The following is a 26,354-nucleotide window of genomic DNA, read 5'->3' on the forward strand; positions in this document are numbered from 1 at the left end:
TTTTCACTACATCACCAAACATTAATGCAGTTATTAAGACTGAAGTGTGCTATTGACTTTATTTAAAGGGATAGTTCATCCAAAAAATGAAAATTAGCCCATGATTTACTCACTCTCAAACCATCATAGGTGTGTATTACATTCTTCTTCCAGACAAATACTATCAGAATTATATTAAAATATGTCCTGGCTTTTCCAAGCTTTATAATGACATTGAATGGCCATTTCTGTTTTGAAGTCCATAAAAATGCATCTATCCATGGCAAAAATGCATCTATCCATGGCAAAAGTGCATCTATCCATGGTAAAAGTGCATCTATCCATGGTAAAAGTGCATCTATCCATGATAAAAGTGCATCTATCCATGGTAAAAGTGCATCTATCCATGATAAAAGTGCATCTATCCATGGTAAAAGTGCATCTATCAAAAGTGCATCTATTCATGGTAAAAGTGCATTTATCCATGGTAAAAGTGCATTTATCCATGGTAAAAGTGCATCTATCAAAAGTGCATCTATTCATGGTAAAAGTGCATCTATTCATGGTAAAAGTGCATCTATTCATGGTAAAAGTGCATTTATCCATGGTAAAAGTGCATCTATCCAAGGTAAAAGTGCATCTATTCATGGTAAAAGTGCATCTATCCATGGTAAAAGTGCATCTATTCATGGTAAAAGTGCATCTATCCATGGTAAAAGTGCTTGCAAAAAACTTTGTTGCAATGGATGGCCTCAATTCTCACACACGAGCTTCCTCGCAATGATCACGGTGATTGGTTGTTAGATGACAGGGCCATCATGCGGAACATAACACAGACGCAACAAATCATGGAATTACCACATCTAAATATCTGTGTCTCCTACACAAAATAATAATAGTAATGTCATCCAAATGCATATATAATGACATGTTTGTGCAGGCCCCAGTGAAGTGTAATTCTAAAAAGGCAGTGAGAGAGAAAAGTCATGAATAAAATTAAATTAAATCAAGGTAGCCTAACACCCCAATGAAAACCATCACTTGCCTAATACATTAACACATTAACACTTGCTTGGTTAATTTTGGTAACTTGCTAGGACATCCTATTAGCCTAAATAGACTACTTAAAGCAAGGAAATGTTGCTCCTATTGAAGTAATGTAATAGTTGAATGACGGTGGATTGTGAACTCGCCGAAACGGAAAAGAAAGCCCAACTGGACGCAGGATCAGTTATTGCTGCTGGCCCAATTGGTGCAAGGAAAAAAAAAACATAATAAAAGTGAAATTCGGCAATGTGATATCAAGCTAAACTAAGCATGAGATGGGAGAGGATTTGTTTGCAGATCAATGCAGCATTCCCTCTTGTTTCGCAGACCCCCGTCTGAAAGAAGAATGTCATTACACACCAGTAAATCATGGGCTAGTTTTCATTTTTGGGTGAACTATCCCTTTAATGCCAAAGTGCCTTCAACAGAATCAGACTGAAACCAGGATACCAACTATATAAGAACATTTGCTCCGAAAAAAAATATTATGCTACATAAGTTTTTCAGAGCACAGACCATGACAAAGTGCACAGTGCACCAGCAGATCTTATACATTATGAAGAGCAGTCACTCTTGTCTTGAAAGAAATGTACATTAGTTTGCTTTTATCTCAATTATGTTGTCAGAGAGATTTCTGTACAGTAGATATTAAGTGGATTTATTTGCATTCGAACAAGGAAGGGGAACGTAGCTTTGAAGACTGTGAGCATCCTACAGTTTCAAGGACTTTCTTTCATGTTAGAAATATTGTGAAGTCTGATTACATGAGACAGGGTCTCTTGCTTAAAGATCTTTATAAGTTGTGTAAAATACAGTCAAGACGGGCCAACATCATACATAAAATACTAATAATAAGAGAATATTGTTGTTGTTTTTTTCCTACCTTTATGAACAGCAACGGGAGATGCAGCCGAGAAAACATCAAACTTCTCCCAGTCCAACATGGAGTTTGTTGGAGACATTTTTTGTGGTGGTTCATTATGATATTGAACTTTCTGTAGGCCTATGGACTGTAAAAAAGACGTTAATATTCCTCTTCAAGTAAAAACAAAAAATAAATCTATCTTTTGTTGCTGACTTCAAACGACCATGTATTCAATCAAACACTGTTCAATTTCACTTTTACTTGGTAAATTGGACATGGACAACTTGCTAAAACAAACATGAACAAAAGTTAAGGAGATAAAGATTATACTATAGACTACACGATACGATAGGCTTACCTATGTGTGCAAATTGGGTGATGAAGCAAAACCAGTAGCGTCTCTTGTGGAGTGAAGAGTGTACTGGAAAACATGAGTAGTGTCTCTACTGCTCTCTTCAGGTCAGCAGTGGTACTATAGTGGCGTTGCAGCACAGTCTTTGGCGCCATACAGTGGGTAAACAATGAAACAGAGGGAATATTATTCAAAGAACATTGAGAAAACAAGGCTCTATTTTATTTGCTCTTTTTCTCCAGTGGATTTCTCCACTTCCAATTTGATTCCTCCTAAACGGTTGTTTTAACATTAGAGAAAAATCCATCTCTCATCTGAAAATCAATTCTAGCATCATCCACAGACTAAAATAAAAGCAGCGAGATGATTGAAATCTAAAGAGGAGAGTTTCCACTGGGGTTATTCTGTGTTTTGGGGGCCACTAATGAAACAAATTACAAAAGACCTGGAGTTAAAGCAGGAGGGTTTAAAATAAAACCTTAATTATAGGCTAGCATTAAACTAACAGATCTTACTGTGCATATAAAGTGGGATAATGTACAATCATGGTCAATATTGCAAAATTCACCCGTCAGGGTCACCAGGTTGTATATCATGCTGAAGAGGTTTATTTAGCAAAACTGTCACGCTTACTGTAGGCTACACCATCATATACACAGAAGTGTATATGCAAATTAGACAAAAAGACAAAGTTAGCAAGAGCCTGTTTGCTTTTTCTCTGTGGAGGAAATGAATGGGCGAAGTACTTCTGTAAACAACATATATCAACTGTACTCAATAGGTTATTTTTATATTGTAAACATTATTCAACAATTTGCATTTTAATAGCTGTTTTTGGACTTTTGTAGGCTATATAATCCTCATATTTCACCAAAACCGAACAATCTCTTTTAATTATAAAAATTACAGGTAATATGTCATGTCCTTTGAAAATTGACATTAATCAAAACCATTATTTCAAGAGTAGATAAGCTTCAGTTTGAGAAATGATGTTGGCTTCTGCATTTTTCCCTTGAATATAATTAACCGGACACGCATTCAGCAATTCACAGTGTGCTCACACACACATACAAACACCTCCAAGGCTGTCTCTCATCTCACTAAATGATGCTACAAATTGAGGAACAAAACTCACAGTCATTTCCTCTCACCTCAGTGCTGAGTCCAACACATGAAAGGATCTTCACAGAGTCAGGTATCATTATAGTCAGGAAAAGACTGTGTGCAACATTGACATATCTTCACTTCCTCTACAGATCAAAGTCACTGTTGCTGATGGGTTTGTGGAGCTCAGTACATGTCTCACTACACGGATACACATCTATAAATCAACTGACCACATTTTAGTCACCAAACTCTACTCTCTCAAGCCCAGCGGCCAGTCTCTCCGCGGTCATGGAGTTAAATACTGAATCGTATTGCTTCAAGCTAATCCAATCAAAATGAGACGGTACACCTTGAGTGGAATTTGTTGCCGTTATTTGAGAAAATGAAAGGGGACCAAGCATCTCCGGCGAGGAGATAAAATGCATTTTAGTGCCTCCTTTAACACGAAGAAAATGGAAGTATTGATCTGTTCATGCCCCGGTGATTTCTGCTGTTGAGTGTTTGAACAGTGATATTTATGCAGGTGCTCTCATAGCTATGCAAGGCAAGAGAGAAAAAAGAACAGCATAAATGGTCCCAGCTGCAGCTTATTCTGGCCAATAACTGCCAAAATAGAGACAGAAAAGGTCTGTCTGACCCCAAAAGGTCAATCATACCTGTTCACATTTAAATTCATAATACTCAAGCGCTTGTAATATTTGCTATATTTGTATTTTATGCATGTTGGAGTTCGGTGTTATGCTGTCTGAAGCTGAGACTAGTGATCGACCTAGCCTGCCCAAGTCATAACAATACAATCATTGTTTTATTATAATCCAAGATGGTAAATACATATGCAACAGTAACATCTACATGCAAAATGTTTTTTCTGTTTTCTTAGAATCACATCTGAAAAGGCTGCATGCACAACCAACAAAACAACGTCCTTTATATATTTCTGCACGCACCATTTCTTAATATACAAAGCTATACTGTGACACTTGGGTAATACACATTTTCATATGCCAATAAATAGGCTACCAGTTAAATGTTGTATGGGTGGGAGGGAAGTAGAGCAAGAAGGAAAAGGGAAGGGGTTAGTTCTCATTTGCTGACTGACTGCCCTCTCCTGGCCTCTCTGTCAGAGGAATATTAAACCGCATTTCATCTTCTCTTGGCTTTAATGAGGCACACTAAAGATGCTCACAGCAAAGACAGGGCAAGGTCAGAGCCAGCTCACATGCCTGTTCTTCAGAAAAATCCACTTGCCTCCCTGATCACCCTAAAGACTCCCTGGCCTAAAGACTTGCCCTCCGAAGCCCTTAAACTTTCAGTTGAGACCCTTTATCATTGCCATGCATTCTAAAACAAGAGGGAAAAGACATAAGGAAGTTATACTGCTCTCAACACTGCATCTCATCCAAACACTGGAGAAAGTTTGAATAGATTGACAGCAAATGGTACACATTTAAAAGCATGCCTACATAAATGGAAAAAAAGGAATAGGTCTACAGTGAAACATTTAAATGAGGCTTGTAGCCTGAATGGCACCAGCATGAGATTGGGGTTTAAAATAACACAGGAAACAACATTCCCATTAAAGCAATTTATTGACTCAAGTTACATTTATAAAAGCACACCAGATTTAAGCCATTTAGCATTGACATTAGTGCAAGGTAGAGATAAATGTATAAGGCGGTCCATTAGCCCTTGACAGATGAAGAGTATCGTCTTGAAGTGGAGGAGCTCTTGGAAGGTTTCTGGCCATAGGTGGAGGAGTCCACAGGGTTATATTGACTTGAGGCACTTTGAGACTGGCTGGACAAACTACTATGTCTGCCACTTCCATCTTGTGTAAAGAAACTGTCAGGACTTGCTGATGTAAGGGTAGAGAAACTCCAGGGAGACTTCAAGCCTTGGGATGAAAAGCTACTCTGTGATGCCACTGTAGCAGAGGCCTGAAGACCTTGGGACCACCTAGAGATGGGAGGCTGCAATTGAGGCGGTTTGCTCAGAAACGAGGATCCACTTGAAGCAGCCGGTTTGTACGGAGGAACTTTTGCAACCAAAGCAGGGGCAAACTGGCTAGAGGTACCTTGAAGCTGAAGAGATGAGCTATCAGTAGAAGTGCTTCCCATCTGCATGGGCATATAATGACTAGATCCTGCCAGCTGAGCACCAGCTCTACTTGGGGAGCTGGATGTATATACATTGGAGAACGATTGGCCAGGTCTTGCTGCTGAGGTAAGGGTAGAAAACCTACTGGGAGACTTAGAGCCATGAGATGGAGAACCCCTCTGTGAAGCCACTGTAGCAGAGACCTGAAGACCTTGGGACCACCTAGAGGTGGGAGGCTGCAATTGAGACGGTTTGCTCAGAAACGAGGATCCACTTGAAGCAGCGAGTTTATACGGAGGAACTTTTGCAACCAAAGCAGGGGCATACTGGCTAGAGGTACCTTGAAGCTGAAGAGATGAGCCATCAGAAGAAGTGCTTCCCATCTGCATGGGCATATAATGACTAGATCCTGCCAGCTGAGCACCAGCTCTACTTTGAGAGCTGGATGTTAATAGATTGGAGAAAGATTGGCCAGGACTTGCTGCAGAGGTAAGGGTAGAAAACCTACTGGGAGACTTAGAACCATGAGATGGAGAACCACTCTGTGAAGCCACTGTACCAGAGGCCTGAAGACCTTGGGACCGCCTAGAGATGGGAGGCTGCAATTGAGACGGTTGCCTCAGAGACGAGGATCCACTTGAAGCAGCGAGTTTATACGGAGGAACTTTTGCAACCAAAGCAGGGGCAAACTGGCTAGAGGTACCTTGAAGCTGAAGAGATGAGCCATCAGAAGAAGTGCTTCCCATCTGCATGGGCACATAACGACTAGATCCTGCCAGCTGAGCACCAGCTCTACTTTGAGAGCTGGATGTATATACATTGGAGAAAGATTGGCCAGGACTTGCTGCAGAGGTAAGGGTAGAAAACCTACTGGGAGACTTAGAGCCATGAGATAGAGAACCACTCTGTGAAGCCAGAGATAGAGAACCACTCTGTGAAGCCACTGTACCAGAGGCCTGAAGACCTTGGGACCGCCTAGAGATGGGAGGCTGCAATTGAGACGGCTGCCTCAGAGACAAGGATCCACTTGAAGCAGCGAGTTTATACGGAGCAACTTTTGCAACCAAAGCAGGGGCATACTGGCTAGAGGTACCTTGAAGCTGAAGAGATAATCCATCAGAAGAAGTGCTTCCTGTCTGCATGGGCACATAGCGACTAGATCCTGCCAGCTGAGCACCAGCTCTACTTTGGGAGGTGGATGTTAATACATTGGAGAAAGATTGGCCAGGACTTGCTGCCGAGGTAAGGGTAGAGAACCTACTGGGAGACTTAGAACCATGAGATAGAGAACCACTTTGTGATGCCACGGTACCAGAGGCCTGAAAACCTTGGGACCACCTAGAGGTGGAAGGTTGCCATTGAGATGGCTTGCTCATAGACAAGGAAGTTACACTTGGAGCAGCCTGACTGTACACTGGCACTTTCGCATCCAAAGGAGCAGGGGCATACTGGCTAGAGGTCCTTTGAGACTGGCGAAACAAACCTCTATATTTGCCACTTCCATCCTGTGTGGACAAAAGTTTATCAGGACTTGCTGCCGTTGTGAGGGTAGAAAACCTACTAAGAGACTTAGAGCCGTGAGATGGAGAACCACTGTGTGATGCCACAGTACCAGTGGCCTGAAAACCTTGGGACCACCTAGAGGTGGGAGGCTGCAATTGAGACGGTTGGCCCAGAGTCGAGGATCCACTTGAAGCAGCCGGTTTATAGGGAGGAACTTTTGCAACTAAAGCAGGGGAAAACTGGCTAGAGATACCTTGAAGACGAAGAGATGAGCCATCAGAAGAAGTGCTTCCCGTCTGCATGGGCACATAACGACTAGATCCTGCCAGATGAGCGCCAGCTCTACTTGTGGAGCTGGATGTATATACATTGGAGAATGATTGGCCAGGACTTGCTGCTGAAGTAAAGGTAGATGATCTACTGGGAGACTTAGAGCCATGAGATGGAGAGCCACTCTGTGATGCCACTGTACCAGGGGCCTGAAAACCTAGGTGCCACCAATAGCTGGGAGGCTGCAATTGAGACGGTTGGCTCAGAGACGATGATCCACGTGAAGCCAGTTTATTCGGAGCAACTTTTGCAACCAAAGCAGGGGCATTCTGGCTAGAGGTACCTTGAAGACGAAGAGATGAGCCATCAATAGAAGTGCTTCCCGTCTGCATGGGCACATAACGACTAGATCCTGCCAGCTGAGCACCAGCTCTACTTGTGGAGCTGGATGTATATACATTGGAGAATGATTGGCCAGGACTTGCTGCCGAGGTAGAGGTAGATGGTCTACTGGGAGACTTAGAGCCTTGAAACTGAGATTTACTCTGTGATGCCACTGTACCAGAGGCCTGAAAACCTTGAGACAACCTTAAAATGGAAGGCTTCAATTGAGATGGCTGGCTCATAGACAAGGAAACGAAACTACCAGGATATTGAGAGACACTTTGTGATGCACCAGATGTCTGAAATCCTTGGAACACTGCTGGTCTAGATGGCTGAAAAACTTGAGTCCTAGAAGTTGAAGGCTGCCACTTCTGAGATGACTGGCTTAGAGACCGAGAGGATCCACTCTGAGTTGCTGGATAGTACTGACTGGGCACAGGCACTTTACCTCCTAAGGAAAAATTTGGAGCATACTGGCTAATGGCACCTTGAGGCTGGAAAGATGAGCCATAACTACTTTGCAGTTTAGGCACAGATTGACGGGAAGCTACCAGCTTAGTGCCAACCATTCTCTGGGAGCCTGATGTATACTGGCTGTGAGAGCTCTGACCACTGGTAGACTGGATAACACTTAGGGGTGAAGCAGCAAGTCTGGAACTCATAGAGGACCCAGAGATCTGACTTGCAGTGCTTTGAGACTGGGGTAGCAAACCACTTACACCATCTGTAGAAGCAAGCTGACTGGAACTGCCTGCCAGTTGTGGCCGAGAGCGGTCCTGAGAGGTGTAAATAAACTCACTGAGGGAACTGGCAGAGGATCCAGTGGAAGAGCTACTCTGAGCAGAAAGTGGACTAGAGGTTTCTCCAAATTGAAGGCCAGAGTGGCTGGCTATATACCGGACACTCGGACTGAAGGAATCTTGACGTTTTAGCAGTGATGGGTTGCTGTATAAACTGGGCAAATTTTGAGGCAAGACCAAGGAAGCAGAAACAGAGGAACTCGGTGCACTTTGGGTATGAGACATAGATGCATGGCTGCCTGAAATGCCACCTTTTACATACTGACGTGAATGGGAAAACCGAGACCTGCTGGGATTTAGGCTTTTCCCAGCAAGTACATTAGAGTCCACTTCTTCAAAAGGAATGCTTCCAGTCACTGGAGTCTCAAACACTGAAGACTGGGCTCCTGGAGGTGAGGTGATCTTGTTGGCATGCCATTTCTGGTGAGGTGGAACATCATGAGAACTCCAACCTACAGGACATCAGAGGAACAAATAGAGAGAAATTAGTGACATCTTCAAAAATGCCTTATTTGATTAGTTAAATGATTCCCACCTTTCATTCCAAATGCATGTTTCCAGAAGATCAACAGGATCAATAACATAGGGACCCTAGGGAGAAAAGAGGGGAAAAAAATTTATATATAAACTTTTGCACATGCAACATATGAACACCAGAAACACTTCAAATAAAGTAGTAACTAACCTTTTCCACCTCAGGTCCATAGCAAAATAACACATTAACAAAACTCCTGTAACACTAACAATTGAGTCTGTTACTCCAAACCAAACCAGCTAAACATCTATGTATACTTTCAAAATCAGGCATTTGTTTTTATAAGTCTATTTGTCCAATCAGATATCTTTTACAATTACATAAAATGCTGTTCACCTGTGAGCACTTAGCTGTCAATCAGTAATTAAATTAAATCACCTGTCTCACCATAAACCACCGTAAACATATTTATGTGTCTACCTGTAAAATAAACATGTGTAATTAGTGTTATGAATGTGAACAAATACATTGTAACCTTTTGAGAGTCATTAGAGAGAGATTGCACACACATTGCAGGTAACATGGAACTGACTCACTGTGAAAAATATCCACCTATTTCAACTTAAAAATCCACATTTGTACCCAAAAGTTTTATTGTGTGTTGTTTGGGGGAGAGAAAAAAAAAAACATTTCAATATTGTTCTCTTTAACATATTGCCCTTTATACAAAAACACTGAAAATCCTTTAATTGGCCAGCTGCGTGGTCTTCTCAAACAAGACCTTGAAAGTTTATTTTTTCACTTGAAGAAAAAAATAATGATTAGAATTATATTGCAGGCTAGGGAATCACACAGTGACAATGGTTTGTACAACCACAAGGCTAAGCTGCATTGTTTGTTCAGGGAATTGTTGAACTACCTTCTTTTTCTTTTTGTACCTTGAATATGTTGGCTTGTGAATAATCCAATAAAATAATACACAGATATAAAGGTAATTAAGAGGGCAATATTTTTTTTTTTCATATTTAAATGTCTTCCATGCAAGCAAGCTTGCAGCTAACAAATAAGTTAATTTAATTAATATACTGCTAAAAGCAGTTTATTCTTTAAAAAAAACTGTAAAAAAGGAATGTTTGTTTAAAAGTGCAATTGTTATGTTGTTTTAATTAATCATAGTAGACCTATGCATTGAACTATGCACATGAAGATATTTGTATAACCTTAATTTTCAGAATAGACACAAGAAAAAACTTTCTTTTCGAATTATGAAGTGTCTGACTTTATTTTAAACACTTGAAAAGACTATGCCTAATATCACTATAGATCAACCATCAACATTTAACCACCTGACGAAGAATTCTCAAATAATTTAAATAAGCCAAAATGTCAGTAATATATGCATTTTGGGAGACCCTACTGATGCCTTATTACCCACTCAAAACAAATCAAGTATTTGTAGTAGTGCAAATGATATTTATGACCTTCACAATGTGTATAGTAGTATTGTCTGGAATGCGTTTCTTCTCTTTAAGGGAGTGTGATGAGCCTGTGCTAGTGTGTACCTGATTATGCATGACTATGAACAGTGGTTGCCATATGTTTCAGTTCATGCATCAATGAATATTTGAGCATGTTATTGTGGGGAGATGTGTTGAAATGTTTAAAAGGTTTCCTCAACACAACCATCAGGTTATCAAGGGACTGCAGCAATTACTCAGAACCACAGGTGCGTGTGTGTGCGTAAGAAAGAGGAACATAATGGCCACTCTACACTCTCGGCTCAAAGCCAGATGAGGTGTGGGTCGACTCCCCCCCCCCAACCAACCGACGACTGCTGATTAATATTTATGGATCTTTAATCACAATAAGAGAGTTCTTCCTGTCCCCACGAGCTTGGCAGAGTCACTCTGTCTGAAAAGCTGAAAAGTCACATTAATTAAAGCAAGTGGACGTGATCGTGGTGCATCCATCATTCCCATACTCATTAATGAGGTCACATATCCAGGATAAAAACTCAAATAAAGGCAGAAAAATGTGCCTAATCTAACAACCTGCAATGAAAAGCAGTCCGTTGAGCTCTTTAATTAGGGCACCGATTCACACAAGATGGTTTTACATGCCAAATCATTGACTGAGACATTAAAGAAAAACAGGATTGATATTAATGGGAATGCACACTGCGGCATCCCAGAAAATAACAAAGGACTAACACGTAATCACTGCATTTAAATAGTAAATAACTAGCAAATTTGAAAGAATATTCCCATACACAGACATGTCTAGGACTTGGATCATGACCAATGCCATTTTTATTGAAAATGGTTGCAAGGGAAGGGACATTCTCTGGCTTAACTTGGTCACAGGAGACATTTAACATTTAAGACAAGTCAAAACCAGGTGGTGTCGACTGACCACTTGTAATCAGATCACCAGAGATGGATATAAACACCAGGTGTGCACAAGGTCTAAAATATTTCAGTGCAACCAAAACCAATGGGAACACAATTGGATTTTTTTGGATTTATTACAGCAAAGTTTCAAACTTGGATGGAATAAGTCTAATGCGAGTTCTCCAGTCCTGAGGTTAGATGTGCAGGTTACAGGTGTTCTTCAAAGCTGGAATAGTTCAGTTTTCTCCTTTCAAGACAGACACCAGCTCACCGCTCTCTTTCAGCTCCTGTTTAATGAAATAAACACATTTTCCATCCTTTTATCTGGAAGTATGATACAGTAAAAATAAAATAGAATAAGTCTCAATTTGCATAGTATCCTACCCCTTTAGCAATGGTTCTCCACTGGAGTGTCATGGTCCAAAAATTAAATTTTTTGTGTATATTTTATGAAAAAAATATCCAAATACTAATTTAAGTTCAACAACTTTAACTAACTTGTTTATGCAATGCATTTGTGCTATAATTTGTTACATTTATGTAAAATAAATATCATTTTGGTGGATAATGGATCTAATTTTTTTTTAGGTTCAGAGAGGAGCTCATTGTAAGCTTAATCTGCCCTCTGCTGGAGAAAAACACCCCCTGCAGCAAACAGTACATCTCACTTTTATAATGTTACAACAGTTCAATAGTGTGGGGAAGTGATAACATATTTTTATAGGCCAAAACCCGGACACGAGTTAGCATCGCCCTGAAGTTTTGCTTGAAATAAGGTCTGTGGTGAACAACTCAAGACATTATCACGTTTTATTTTACAATATGAAATTCATCCGTAATAATGATTTTTTTTAAGCTTTTAATTGTCTTGTAACAGGCAGTTGATAGCAAGTGACAATGGGACTACAGAAGTTGGGGACACTAAATGTCATCAGCCAGACAGACAAACCTTCTGTTAAGAGCGTTATCGGCCCGCTTGTTTGGTGTGCACCAGGGTTCAGACGGCACTAACAGAGCAGTGTGAACACACACACTAGTCCTATATAATAGGAGTCTATAATCATTTTCATTCATTCAAATATAATGCTATTTTTAGCGCCTAATCCTACATGTATTTGCATAGTTGTTGTTATGCGCTTCACCTTGACTATGTCCAATCCTCCGATGAGATCCCCTTTAACGTACAGCTGTGGGAATGTCGGCCAGTTGGAGAACGTCTTGAGTCCTTGTCTAACCTGAAGAGACAATTAAAAGTACATGTTTGGGCTAAATACACCAACAAACAAACTATTCATTTAGGGACATTTCTACAGTAAACAAAATCATATTCTAAACATAATGTTTTAATTTGGGAGCTCACTAGGTTTTCATGAAGTTGCTTTGCCAAGACAACATTTTCCAAAAGCAAAAATAGAAATACAAACTTCAAACTCTCACCTCTTCATCTTCCAATATGTCAAATGTATTATATTCAACACTGAAATGTTAATAAAAAAGTTACTTTAATGACATGCATTTAGGCTTTTAATAATTCATAAATGTTAAGAACATTCTCTAAAAGAGCTTTGTTGAATTACACAGTATGTAGATTAGTGAAAATTCTCTCACCCGGTGCTGTTCATTATTTCAAGTATCTGACGGCTGAATCCACACTTGGCAGTCTGAGTATTCACAAAGACACGAGTTAAGATGGTAAAAACGCTAGAACATTTTTCATATCATGAAAGGATGCAGTGAAGTGATGCCCTGTGCTTGAAAGCCAATCAGAGGAAGCAAGGTTTTAACTCCACCAACACACACACACACACACACACTACTGGAAAAGCTCAAAGCACAGAGTACATAAGACTCGAGTGGCTCCTCTGGGCCCAAACCAGCACAAAACTTTCATTTAGAAACTTACAACTGCAACCACCTACAAAAGATATTCTGAAGTGCGTCTCAATAACTAGGGGAGAAAGAGGAGTTAATAGAACAAGAGAGACAGAGAGAGAAGCCAGTCAGACGAGAGGAAAGAGAGATCTCATAGGGAAAGACTTTAAACTACTGCAAAGAATGTCTTTCATGTGTGAGTGTTAAAAGATCAATACAGTTATGAGGAGAGAGGTGAGGGGTCTTTCTCCTCCATTAAAGACGGAGAAGTAGCTCTATCAGTGCTGGAGACGCCTGACATCGATTTCCAGAGCCTCTTTACCCCTACATGCCTTCACTTACTGTACGCTAAATTAAAAGATCACCCCAAAAACCTTCTCTTACTGTACACTAAAGGAAAAGATCACCCCAAAAACCTTCTCTTACTGTACACTAAAGGAAAAGATCACCCCAAAAACCTTCTCTTAATGTACGCTAAAGGAAAAGATCACCCCAAAAACCTTCTCTAACTGTACGCTAAAGAAAAAGATCACCCCAAAAACCTTCTCTAACTGTACACTAAAGGAAAAGATCACCCCAAAAACCTTCTCTTACTGTACGCTAAAGGAGCAGATCACCCCAAATCCTTCTCCAACCGTACGCTAAAGAAGACGATCACCCCAAAAACCTTCTCTTACTGTACACTAAAGGAAAAGATCACCCCAAAAACCTTCTCTTAATGTACGCTAAAGGAAAAGATCACCCCAAAAACCTTCTCTTAATGTACGCTAAAGGAAAAGATCACCCCAAAAACCTTCTCTAACTGTACACTAAAGGAAAAGATCACCCCAAAAACCTTCTCTAATTGTACACTAAAGGAAAAGATCACCCCAAATCCTTCTCTAACTGTACGCTAAAGGAAAAGATCACCCCAAAAACCTTATCTAACTGTACACTAAAGGAAAAGATCACCCCAAAAACCTTCTCTAACTGTACACTAAAGGAAAATATCACCCCAAAAACCTTCTCTTCCTGTGCGCTAAAGGAAAAGATCACCCCAAAAACCTTCTCTAATTGTACACTAAAGGAAAAGATCACCCCAAATCCTTCTCTAACTGTACGCTAAAGGAAAAGATCACCCCAAAAACCTTATCTAACTGTACACTAAAGGAAAATATCACCCCAAAAACCTTCTCTTCCTGTGCGCTAAAGGAAAAGATCACCCCAAAAACCTTATCTAATTGTACACTAAAGGAAAAGATCACCCCAAAAACCTTCTCTAACTGTACACTAAAGGAAAATATCACCCCAAAAACCTTCTCTTCCTGTGCGCTAAAGGAAAAGATCACCCCAAAAACCTTATCTAATTGTACACTAAAGGAAAAGATCACCCCAAAAACCTTCTCTAACTGTACACTAAAGGAAAAGATCACCCCAAAAACCTTCTCTAATTGTACACTAAAGGAAAAGATCACCCCAAATCCTTCTCTAACTGTACGCTAAAGGAAAAGATCACCCCAAAAACCTTATCTAACTGTACACTAAAGGAAAAGATCACCCCAAAAACCTTCTCTAACTGTACACTAAAGGAAAATATCACCCCAAAAACCTTCTCTTCCTGTGCGCTAAAGGAAAAGATCACCCCAAAAACCTTCTCTAATTGTACACTAAAGGAAAAGATCACCCCAAATCCTTCTCTAACTGTACGCTAAAGGAAAAGATCACCCCAAAAACCTTATCTAACTGTACACTAAAGGAAAATATCACCCCAAAAACCTTCTCTTCCTGTGCGCTAAAGGAAAAGATCACCCCAAAAACCTTATCTAATTGTACACTAAAGGAAAAGATCACCCCAAAAACCTTCTCTAACTGTACACTAAAGGAAAATATCACCCCAAAAACCTTCTCTTCCTGTGCGCTAAAGGAAAAGATCACCCCAAAAACCTTATCTAATTGTACACTAAAGGAAAAGATCACCCCAAAAACCTTCTCTAACTGTACACTAAAGGAAAAGATCACCCCAAAAACCTTCTCTAATTGTACACTAAAGGAAAAGATCACCCCAAATCCTTCTCTAACTGTACGCTAAAGGAAAAGATCACCCCAAAAACCTTATCTAACTGTACACTAAAGGAAAAGATCACCCCAAAAACCTTCTCTAACTGTACGCTAAAGGAAAAGATCACCCCAAAAACCTTATCTAACTGTACGCTAAAGGAAAATATCACCCCAAAAATCTTATCTAACTGTACGCTAAAGGAAAAGATCACCCCAAAAACCTTCTCTAACTGTACACTTTTCGAAAAGATCACCCCAAAAACCTTCTCTTACTGTACATTAAAGGATAAGATCACCCCAAAAATCTTTGGGGTGAAACCTTCTCCAACTCTTTAAATTGGGAAGTCTGTTCTTCAAGCTGGTTAAGACTTAAATATATTTTATGGCTTAATTTGACCATAATTTGACCCAATATGACCATGTTGTTGTACGAGAAAAGTGTTCATAGATAAAAAAATATAAATTTATAATAAAAAAAAAATATATATATATATATACAGTAATATGGATTTGGAATGACACGAGGTTGATTAAATAAGAGAAATTGAATTTCGAGGTGATCTATCCCTTTAACAACCCTTGCTTTCTCCTCACTCTTTTAAACTGTGTTTCAGGAGAGAGAAAATGTGTGAGAGAGAGTATTTAAGGTCACTCACCTCTTTATTGCCTTTCATGAAGAGCATGACGGGTGATTTATTGATTAGAGATTTCAGCCTGTCAGAAGACAGGATGGTTAAACGAGTCCAGTCATACAGAAGCAGGCGATTGAGCGTGCATGTATCTGTCTTTACCTGTTTTCCAGCGAGACGGTCTTGGGGAAAGTATTCTCTAGTTCACCAGACTCGACCAGTTCCTGTGGAGGATATAAAACGTCTTTGAATCCAAACTCCCTTTCAAGTCGACACACACATCCACGCTCTAACAGCTCCCTGATGAGATGTTTTACCTTTCTGTGAAGGTAAATTCACTATCTTAATGAGGAAGGGGCTCTAGGTCTTCTGAGAGAAGAGACGATGGATGCTGGCTAATCTAGCCCTCCTCTCTCAGCAGGGGCGCTCTGCTTGCTTTAAGCAGAATGAGCTCGCTGGGAATGTAAGCAACATACAGCTACTAACAGCTAGCCGAGAACACACACGCCGTCAAAAGTCCTGAAATGCAAACACTTACCATGGTATACACACGGGATAAAACGAAACGAAAATCACAAGGGTGTGTTCACAGTTGGCATGTTTAGTTTGATTAAAATACACTCCGGTGTGATTGATCTGTTCCTTCTGCGCCCGTGCCTTCAGATCACTTAGACGTGGCTGTGGTCACACGAGGTAAAAACGATATAAACACTGTTCGTTTTCTCACACAAACCGCGTGTATTAGGCCATCAATGTGGACTTACATTTACGAGTCATTAAATCATGTTTAATTTGGACTTCTCTGTGCATGCTCTTTGAGGTGAACCTAGGGTGGACCCCCTAAACCTGCATTATGACTGATAGACAACAACGGTTTGACCGAAAAATATCAAAATTGAAAATACTGTGGGAACAGACACCTACATCTTGAGGTAAGCTAAAACATATCAAAGATTTATTTCAAAGTGAACTATCCCTTTAAGAAAATAAGAGCATTGCAAAAAACTCAACATTTTCTTTGAACGCAATCATGTTGTTATTGTTGTATGATTGTTATATCGCACCTTCATGATGTCCAGTCCCCCGATGAGATCCCCCCTAACGTAGACTTGTGGATAAGTGGGCCAGTTGGAGAAGACCTTGAGACCCTGTCTGACCTCTTCGTCCGAGAGGATGTCAAAACTGCTGTACTGTACATTGTGGTCCTTCAAAATTTGAATAATCTGACGACTAAAGCCTGCAAAAAAATAAAAAAACATTATTACTGCAGTTCATCCCGTTTAGTTTGCTTATGTGATTTTTACTAGCTTGAACGTTTTAGAAGCTTTGAAGAAACTTTTATTAAAGTAAAGAAACTATTCATATTATATTTTTAAAGTCACAACAATGACAACAAAAGTTGTCATTTGTCACTGAAAAATTTTAAATATTTTTTGTGCATGAAACATTTCATTAATAGCACTATTTTAATGTTTTAAAGAAAATTTGTATTTCTATAAACAATACATTTATTAATCTAATTATTTTAGTGTCATTTTAGTATCAATGTACTATTATAGTTTTTATTCATATTCTAAATTAGTTTTTATATTTATTAGATTTTTTTTTAAGTTTTAGATTTATTGTTGCTTTTTATAAATTTTAAAAGTTTGTTTTAATGTGACTGTCTATACAGTTTTTATTTAGCTTTATTTCATTGTTACTTATTTTAGCACATCAAGTTAAACTAAATGAAAAAGAGAAATGTTTCAATGCCAACAAGTTGAAATAAAGATTTTTTTATGATCATTTCAGTCAATGTTTTTGAAATTGTTTTTTTTTTTTTTTTTTTGGATTTTAGTTTTAACTATAATTATAATACATTTCAAATATAATAACAAAAACGGTCTTCTGTTAAAAAAAAAAAAACAATTGCCATAGTGAGTTAAATTTTAAGTGAAATCATAATTACTCATTTTTAGATACTATGCAATATTGGGCAACACGACTAAAAGCTGGAACTCGCAGAATCAAATTTGATGATTTCTGAATTTTAAATAGAAGTTCAGTTCATGAGATGACTACAAGCCGAAAATGAGAGGAGAGAGAGAGAGATTAGATGGGAGGAGACAAAGAGAACAAGACGCAAGAGAAACGGCACACAGGGAGGAGGAGTGAGCGAGAGAAAGAAACAAGATCAGGAGAGAAAGAAAGAGAGAGATAGATGTGCAAGGTGAGGTGTAGAGTCTGTGTAGCCCCTGCAGTAAAACACCCATTTTCATCTTGTGTGGCTCATGAGGGAATTCATTATAAAACAGCTTCAGGCGTCTCACTTGTGCTTATGCATTTGCTGGTATATTAGCTCGACTCTATCAGAGCGGGCAAACAGGCGGGCAGCTGCTTTCTTTGGCTCCGGGCGAACTCCACCAGACATGCTGCATTGATTGCCGAGTCCTTTACCCCTCTCTGCCTGCACCTACAGGGGACGAAGACCGCTCGCTTTGGCCCACTGCTCCAGGAGAGGGGCGATGTTACAGCCTCGTTCCTCTTTTGAAGGACAGCCCACTCAGAGCGAAAAAGGCTAAGAGATCTGAATTGCTACACGGACCCTTAACCTTTTAATTTGACATGCGTAACTGCTTTAAAGTTAGCGTTATCCGAACACTCGTTCATTTGGCTCGACGCTCGAATTGGAACGAAAAGAGCGCGTTTACGTTTGGAAGCCAATGCACGCCACCGACAGGCATGGCTTGCTCTCTGTGCATTATTTCTTGATTTGGACATCAGCCAAGCGAATGAGAACATCAATAAGTTCCAACATTATAATATCTCCGAGCCGGGCCGACCCACTGACACCTAGCGTGGCTTCAAATAACATCAACGGCGCCAAGCAACAGGTTTCGGGCTCAGAGACGAAGCAGCGTAAACTCCGAGGATCTTCTATTAATAAAGCAGAGCTGGAGGAGCTGGCAGCCGTTGAAAGCCCAACATCACGTTTGAGATTAGAGTTCAATATGCTTTTTATTTTGATCTCAGGATGGCAAACGCCAGCCTTCCCCCAGACCTTCCTCTTTACACAGCCAAAACGTCAAACGCTAAACTGCGCCTCAGTCCATGACGAAATATGCTCTTTGAACTATCAAAAGTATTTTGTTTTGAATGGGTGAAATTAATATGAGGATATTTTCCATATCTTTGACATGAGGAGGAAGTGTTAGAAGCAAGCCAGAAAATCAGCAAATCAAACAGAAATCAGCAAGATCAAACTGACAGCCTGAAGTTAAACACAAACTAAACTCTAACATACTATTAAGTTATTAAGCTGTCACTGTGAAGATTTAAATTGGATGTAAAAAAGCAGAACACGTTCCTTATTTCGGCCAATTGTTGATTTAACAAAAGCGGATGTTCACCCTTGTGTCAGCTTCAAAATCCACCAGCATCCTTGTCAACAGATTGTTAAAACAATTATTTGGTAGTTAATAATAAAATTGTGAAAATGTCTAATTAAAATCGGCTGTAGCTCAAACAGTAGAGCATAGCGTTAGCAATGTCATGGGTTCGATTCCCAGGTAATACGTGAACTGATAGAGTTCGTGCACTTTGAATGCAATGCAAGTTGCTTTGGATAAAACGCATTAATGTAATATTTCAGAAATATTTTATTTGTTTAACTGCATGTCATGACATAACCAACATCAGAGAACAGTGAATGTGTTGCTGAAATATTAATTTTAAACCTAAGGAGGGACTTCAACTACACATTTTAGGTAAAAAAATTAAAAAATGGGCATCCCTGCCACACGCTCAGCGCAAAACACAAACCGTGGAAGTAGCTGTGCAACGGGACAAAAATAAAACTAGAATGTATCCTGTCACTTCATTGAATGTATTAGGAGATATTAAGATGAACAGGTTAAACAGGCTGTTTTTAAATTATGGATTTGTATATGTGGGATCATAAAAAAAATGAATATTTGATTATTTGTTCATTTGAATGAACTTTACCGAAAAATAAATAAGGCCGAGAAAGAAATATGTTCGTTTTTATCATTACGTTTTTGTCACTATTTCTAAACAAGCTTATGTTTATGCAACAAGTTTATATCTTGAGGTTTTCTTTTAGACAATGTGTGTAACCAAAAAAAATAAAAGCATTTAAGCTCAAGCAGAGCGAACAAAAAAAAAAAAAAATCACGAATAAAAATGACTATCCTCAGTCTGGACGAAACTTAAAGGAGTAGTTCACTTTTAAAAAAAAAAAACTTTTGCTGATAATTGACTGCAAGATGTCCACGTCTTTTAAAGAAATTAAGGTTTTTGATTAAAACATTCCAGGATTTTTCTCCATATAATGGACTTCAATGGGGTCCAAACAGTTCAAGGTCCAAATGAGTTTCATTGCAGCTTCAAAGGGCTTTAAACGACACCAGACGATGAATAAGGGTCTTATCCAGCGAAACGATCGATCATTTCAAAAATAAATTAAAAAGTTTTAAGTTTTATAAGCACAAATGCTCGCCTTGCTCTGTTCTGTGATGAGCGTTCGTGACTCTCCTGTTCGAACTCGTTCATCAAAATGAACAATTCTTTTTTCCGAGTCATTTGATTAAATCAACGAACGAAATGACTCGGAAAAAGATTCGTTCATTTTGATGAACGAGTTCGAAGCTGCACTGAAACTCTCATTTGGACCTTGAACCGTTTGGTTCCCAATGAAGTCCATTATATGGACAAAAATCCTGGAATGTTTTCATCAAAAACCTTAATTTCTTTTCGACTGAAGAAAGAAAGACATGGACATCTTGGATGACATGGGGGTGAGTAAATTATCAGCAAAAGTTTTTGTAAAAGTGACCTACTCCTTTAAAGGGAGAATGTCTCGAGATCAGGTAAGTTATCTTCTCGGCCCACTCGTGGGTACAGCTGTCTTTCCTTATTCGACTGGTCAATAACGATGGTTCTGATCTGATTTCTCATTGTGGTTGTGATATCAACTCAAAATCAGTTTGTAAGTTTTACACGACAATGTTTGCACACGTTATCATGGATTCACTGCATTTATGGTCAGCAAAGCAAAAAATTAGATTGAATATTCATGCACATCCCTATTTTTAAGCAGTGAAAACTTGAATGGACACCAGTCTCGGCACTCTTTTGGTAGAAAAGGCGTAGCTGGGATATAGTGGCACTACCAGACACATGTCCTTTGCACTCGAAACAAATCCGTCTCGTTCACTCCACCACCAGCGGTTGCTCCAACTAACCCCCTGACCCCGTGTTAATTTATGCGAGTGCGTGTATGCCGGTGTGTTTACCACAGCGAGGCTCCTGGGGCGATCCCTTCATGAAGAGCATGCAGGGTGCGGCGTTGATCAGCCTCTTCAGTCTCTCGTTGAGATCCTCTTTAGGGACGTCCCCCACCCCTGCAGCCCCGCCCCCACTGGACCCCAGCCGCTGCACCTTATTGGTCAGCTCAGGGGCATGCGCACCATCCAACCTGTCAATCTTCTCACCGCCCTGAGGGTTGACGGTAAACAAATAAATAAATAAATAAGAAACACTCAAGAGTGAGTAGTGATAGATTGAGAGGGAGGGAAAAAACAGCATTAATTTTTTAGGATGCTTGCCAGTTTGTTTAGATTGTTTGCAGAGAGAGAGAGAGAGAGAGAGAGAGAGAGAAAACAGGCCGCAGGCTCTCCGGGTTCTTTGACATGTTACGCCAAGAGAGGGAAAGTCTTGCCAAGCCGTGGGTTTGTTTAACCTCCGATTATTTCTCAGTTGCTTGATTCTAACACGAGGAGATTTTGCAGCTCACATTACTTGATCGTTAAACTCTACCTTCCCAGCAGACTCCGTTTTTCTAACCTCACCTCCCTCTGCTAAATAAACACAAAACACTATCGCAGCACACCTAACATAAATGAAAGCTGTGTTTTTTTTTAAAAACTAGACGAAATCTGGCTCGAATCAGCATGCTTCATGAAACATAAAGAACACAGTGTATTAGTGGACTTCATGCTATACAGAAATGATATAAATTCTGAAATGAATGAATGAAATTACTTTCTTAATGAATTTAGCTGGTCTTAAATGCATGGTTCAGCAGTGCATATTATTGTAAAGAAAACCAATGGACAACTTGCACTAATATTTCTGAAATAGTACAACTAATTTGTTTCTGGTTATATATATATATTTTTATTGTGATGTAGTCACCTAGTTGACTAAACAGCAGCTAAAATGATGCATTTTTAGAGATAGTAGGAGAGATATTCTGAGACACAAACAACCAATATACATATATATATATATATATATATATATATATATAATAGACTTTAATCGATTTAAATCATATACGTAGTATGTAGAAAGTATGTTTCCCATTTGTGGCAGAATTAACCTCCTACCCTACTCATATAATCACAATTTTAGGTCAATCTGAGCCCAGTTGACGCCAAATGTGTGAGTTTTACCTTGAAGAAGAGGAAGGTGGGAACTGAAGTGATCTCGTACTTCTCAGAAACCTCCGGGACTGCCTCAGCCTCCAGCTAAAGAGAGAGAGAAAACTACTGTACTAATGATTCTTTATAATTCACATCAATAAAACATCACACACATCAGCATGTCAAACATAAAACACACACACTGAAAGTTTACAAGAAGATTTTTCTTTTTTTTTTTACATGGAATTGAGGACTAAAACTATCTCTTCAGCTCTTATGTGTAGTGATGATAGTCAAAATTTGGACAGTTTATGTTGATTTTACGTTTCTGATGATCTTAAAAAAAACATTTTTAACATCTAAAGGCTTATGGCTAAAGGGTTGAAACTAGTTTTCAAGACGCACATAAATTGTGCCTACTGCCTACGCATACATTTTTAAAAAATAACTAAAATATTAAGCAAAGAAAAATTATCATATTCCATGCTAATTTTAAAGAATCCAACATAATTTATTTATATAGAGTTGTTGCTTGAAGAACTCTTCTGCTCCGTTGTCTGTGTGACGAAAGACGGTTTTAACCCTTGACAGAAGGTAAAAATTATCTTTGCTGGTTTAAAGGAACACTCCGACTTTTGGGGACTTTAGCTTTTTCATTGTATCTCCCAAAGTTAGATAAGTCCATACATACCCTTCTCATCTCCGTGCATCCCGTAACTAAGCCTAACTTAGCACAAAAACTGGAGGTAAACAGCTCCAGCTAGCATAATGCTCCCAATAAGTGACAAAATAAAGCCAACATTTTCCAATTTCGTGATTTGTATAGTCACAGTGTGTACAAATAACAAGGTCACATGAGACACAGCCATCTTCTAACCGTATACTGGGAAGGGAACTATATTCTCAGAAAGCAAAGCACTGCTACTTTGACGGAGTGATTAATGCAACACCTGAAAAGAACCGTTGTTACTTCGGTCATCAAAACCAAAATGACTAGCTAGCTAGTGGCGAACGTGACTGGTGATCTCAGGTGATACGAGAGCAAATCACCCCGCCTAAGAAGCAGTGCTTCGCCTTCTGAGAATATAGTTCCCAGTATAGACCATTTTGTGAGATGTAAACAACACTGGTCCAGAAGCACTTCCTGTTTAAACGTTGGAATAAAATACAACCAACAGAACATTTACAACTGAATCAAAAAATTAAAACACAGCTTTAAGATGTTTTCTTTACATTTGAAATTAAGAAACCATTTACAAACTGGACAAGTGTTGTTTACATCTTGCAAAATGGACCATTTCACAAGATGTAAACAACACTGGTCCAGAAACACTTCCTGTTTCAGTTTGTAACTTTTTTTTTTATTTTACATGTAAAGAAAACATCTTAAAGATGTTTGTTTAACTTTTTGATTCAGTTTTAAATGTTCTGTTGGTTGTATTTTATCCCAGCTTTTATGTAGTGTTAAAAAACTGAAACAGGAAGTGCTTCTGGACCAGTGTTGTTTACATCTTGTGAAATGGTCTATACAGTTAGAGGATGGCTGTCTCATGTGACCTTGTTATTTGTACAAATCACAACATGTAAATTGGAAAATGTTGGTGTTATTTTGAGCAGTATGCTAGATGGAGCTGTTTCCCTCAAGTATTTGTGCTAAGCTAAGCTAGCAGTGGGTGCATCAGACAGAGTTACGTCTCGCACAGAGATGAGAAGGGTATGTATGGACTTATCTAACTCTGAGGGATACGGTGAATAAGTTAAAGTCCCAAAAAGTCAGTGTGTTCCTTTAAGAGCCATGAGTAAGGTAAAGTCATTGACAGCCTGAGGCATTTCAATGAGCTCCACTGGGAATTGGAGCAGAGGAAGGAGAGCACACAGGAAAATTTGTGAGAATAATGGCGATTTTCAAACAGGTTTCTCAAACACTCCCTGCCATCTGCAGTTAGTCAGACAAATAGAGAGTTCTACCCCAAAACTCAGCCATTGGTTGAGCCATTACTGGGGGGCTGGTTTAGATGCTCGAACAAAAAGAGCAACATTTTGACTGTGTGACAGTGTTGAACACTTAAAAATAAAAATTCTAAGAGCTGCGAACACAGTTTTTTCACTGGAGGCTGAGATAAGAGAAAACATTGAATTTAATAAATAATTTTTGTAAATTCACAAAAGAATGAAATACTAAATAACCAGTAAAAAATATATTTCCTGAAAAAAAGAGCATGAAACGGATGCTGTGAGGATCTTATCTTCAGAATTGTGACGCATATCCGAGTGAAACGGCTTCTAGGATGAGAAAAATGTAGGTTGGGACTTGATTTTTCCCATCAGGAATTGATTGGATCGTTATCATTTGAAGATCCAATAGAAATACTTTATATCCAACTATTACAACTTATGCGAGTACTAAGTCATAGGTGTACCTATCAAAAAAAATAGAGCTTGAATGTTATGATGTGATCAAAATTTGTTTTGAAATTTAAATAAAATGTTTACATTAAAATTTCATTTATCAATTTAGAGGTCCAACATTTGCCTTTCTGCAAACTGGCCGAATAGCAAGCAAAAAATAATAACTTTGCAATGAGAAGCATAATACATTAAAACAATATGGCATATTCAGAACATGATCTGTTGCTTTCAGCAGCCAGACATGTACATTTCTGGCAGCTATTAGTGACAAATTCTGCTAAAGATGCTGTAAGGGTCAATGGTCTCCTTTACCTTCACAAACATGGTGTGTTTGTGCTCTTTGGCTAATTCTGCCATCACATCGTTCATCTGTGAACACTGCGGAGCCCATGGCGCATGGAAATGGACAACGGTGAGGGACCTGGGAGGTAAAAACGAAGATGAGCTTTCAAGAAACTTGGATTTGATCTCTAAATTTAGGAAGGATTGTCTCAGGAAAATACACTTTTAAAGCAAATCCACATAGAACTGAATTACTAGATTCATTTAATTGCGCATTTCATACTGTAATGTGGAGTAAATGTTATAATTTTTTGACATGACAGTGAGGACAAGAAGCTAAAAAAATCCCACAGTCGTAATGACCAATCAAATAAAACATGAACACTTACTTCTTATATGTCTTTTAGCAAACATGTTAAATGTCATTTTAGGGACATTTTTGTTTTTTTAAGTGCTTTGCACAATGGTGGTTGTTCATGTATAAACATTTGCAAGGTTTGAACCTCCTCCCTGAAAACAGCTCAGATACTAAAAAAATATGCTGCATCACAATAATAAAAATGAATCATTTGTATTAATTAGTTGTCTCTGATCATAATGTTCTTCTGTAATGATACCAGATGAACAGGAAACACTTGTATTTCATGAAGAAACAAAATGAAAGTGTGGAGCAAACTGGGAATGATTGTTCATGTAACCTATGTAGTTTTAAGATGTGAGATTATTATTAAGTCATATTCGCTGAAAATATGTCAAATACCGTTTTAAAAATTAGTTTTGAGATACAAGTTTGGAATGACAGGACCTGACAATGACAACAAAGTACAAACGTATTCATTACAAACTAAAGGAATTAAGTTAGAATGTCAAAACGCAGCCAAGAGTTCTGATTATGAGACTAATACTATATTATTCATACTACCACCAATTCTACTAATTATAATAATAATTAGACTGTAACGTTAACTATGAACAGCATGAATTTCTCAAATGCTCCCAAAAACCAAACAGAAAATGATAAAGGACAGCTGACACAAAATATTGATATATTAAAGCAATTAATCGATTATCCTAATCTATCCAGATCCTTAAAAATGAATTCATATGGATTTACATATTGTATATATTTGTGTTTATCTGAACAGGCCATCGGTTATTTAATTCTGTTCGTTCAAAAAGGCCTCTATAACCCTATGGCCGTGTATATGTGTTAAATAAGATGAAGAGCAGTGCGAATTGAATTATATTTAACGACAGAGTTGACAAACTTCACTTACTTGCTGTTATTTTTTAATAATTCCTCAAATTGCTTCAGTGATGTCGCGTCCGTGAGGTTCGCCATGCTGCCAGGCGTTATTAACAGATCACCGAACTCTCTATCAGGCGGACACTCTGCAGAGACGCAAGACTTTACCAAATGATACACGA

General features: G+C 38.8%; 2 protein-coding genes across 2 annotated transcripts; both read right to left on the bottom strand.

The window, feature by feature from the left end:
• Window positions 1–4,920: 4,920 nt before the first annotated feature.
• On the bottom strand, window positions 4,921–9,218 carry LOC120474759 (uncharacterized). The gene is made up of 3 exons (XM_039665342.2): window positions 9,090–9,218; window positions 8,940–8,995; window positions 4,921–8,856 (listed from the first exon to the last, which is right to left on the bottom strand). Exons 1-3 carry the CDS (start codon window positions 9,122–9,124, stop codon window positions 5,033–5,035), a joined length of 3,915 nt encoding a protein of 1,304 aa, XP_039521276.2. The 5' UTR covers window positions 9,125–9,218; the 3' UTR covers window positions 4,921–5,032.
• A 1,939-nt stretch (window positions 9,219–11,157) lies between these two features.
• Window positions 11,158–26,334, bottom strand: glrx3 (glutaredoxin 3). The gene is made up of 11 exons (XM_039665343.2): window positions 26,204–26,334; window positions 24,957–25,065; window positions 22,266–22,340; window positions 21,105–21,306; window positions 16,872–17,044; window positions 15,970–16,031; window positions 15,835–15,892; window positions 12,878–12,930; window positions 12,707–12,746; window positions 12,412–12,504; window positions 11,158–11,556 (listed from the first exon to the last, which is right to left on the bottom strand). The coding sequence occupies exons 1-11, from the start codon at window positions 26,266–26,268 to the stop codon at window positions 11,506–11,508; spliced, it is 981 nt and encodes a 326-aa protein (XP_039521277.2). The 5' UTR covers window positions 26,269–26,334; the 3' UTR covers window positions 11,158–11,505.
• Window positions 26,335–26,354: the final 20 nt, after the last annotated feature.

The sequence above is a fragment of the Pimephales promelas genome, chromosome 17 (assembly GCF_988280905.1).
Source record: "Pimephales promelas chromosome 17, fPimPro1.hap1.1, whole genome shotgun sequence".
NCBI classification, from domain to species: domain Eukaryota; kingdom Metazoa; phylum Chordata; class Actinopteri; order Cypriniformes; family Leuciscidae; genus Pimephales; species Pimephales promelas.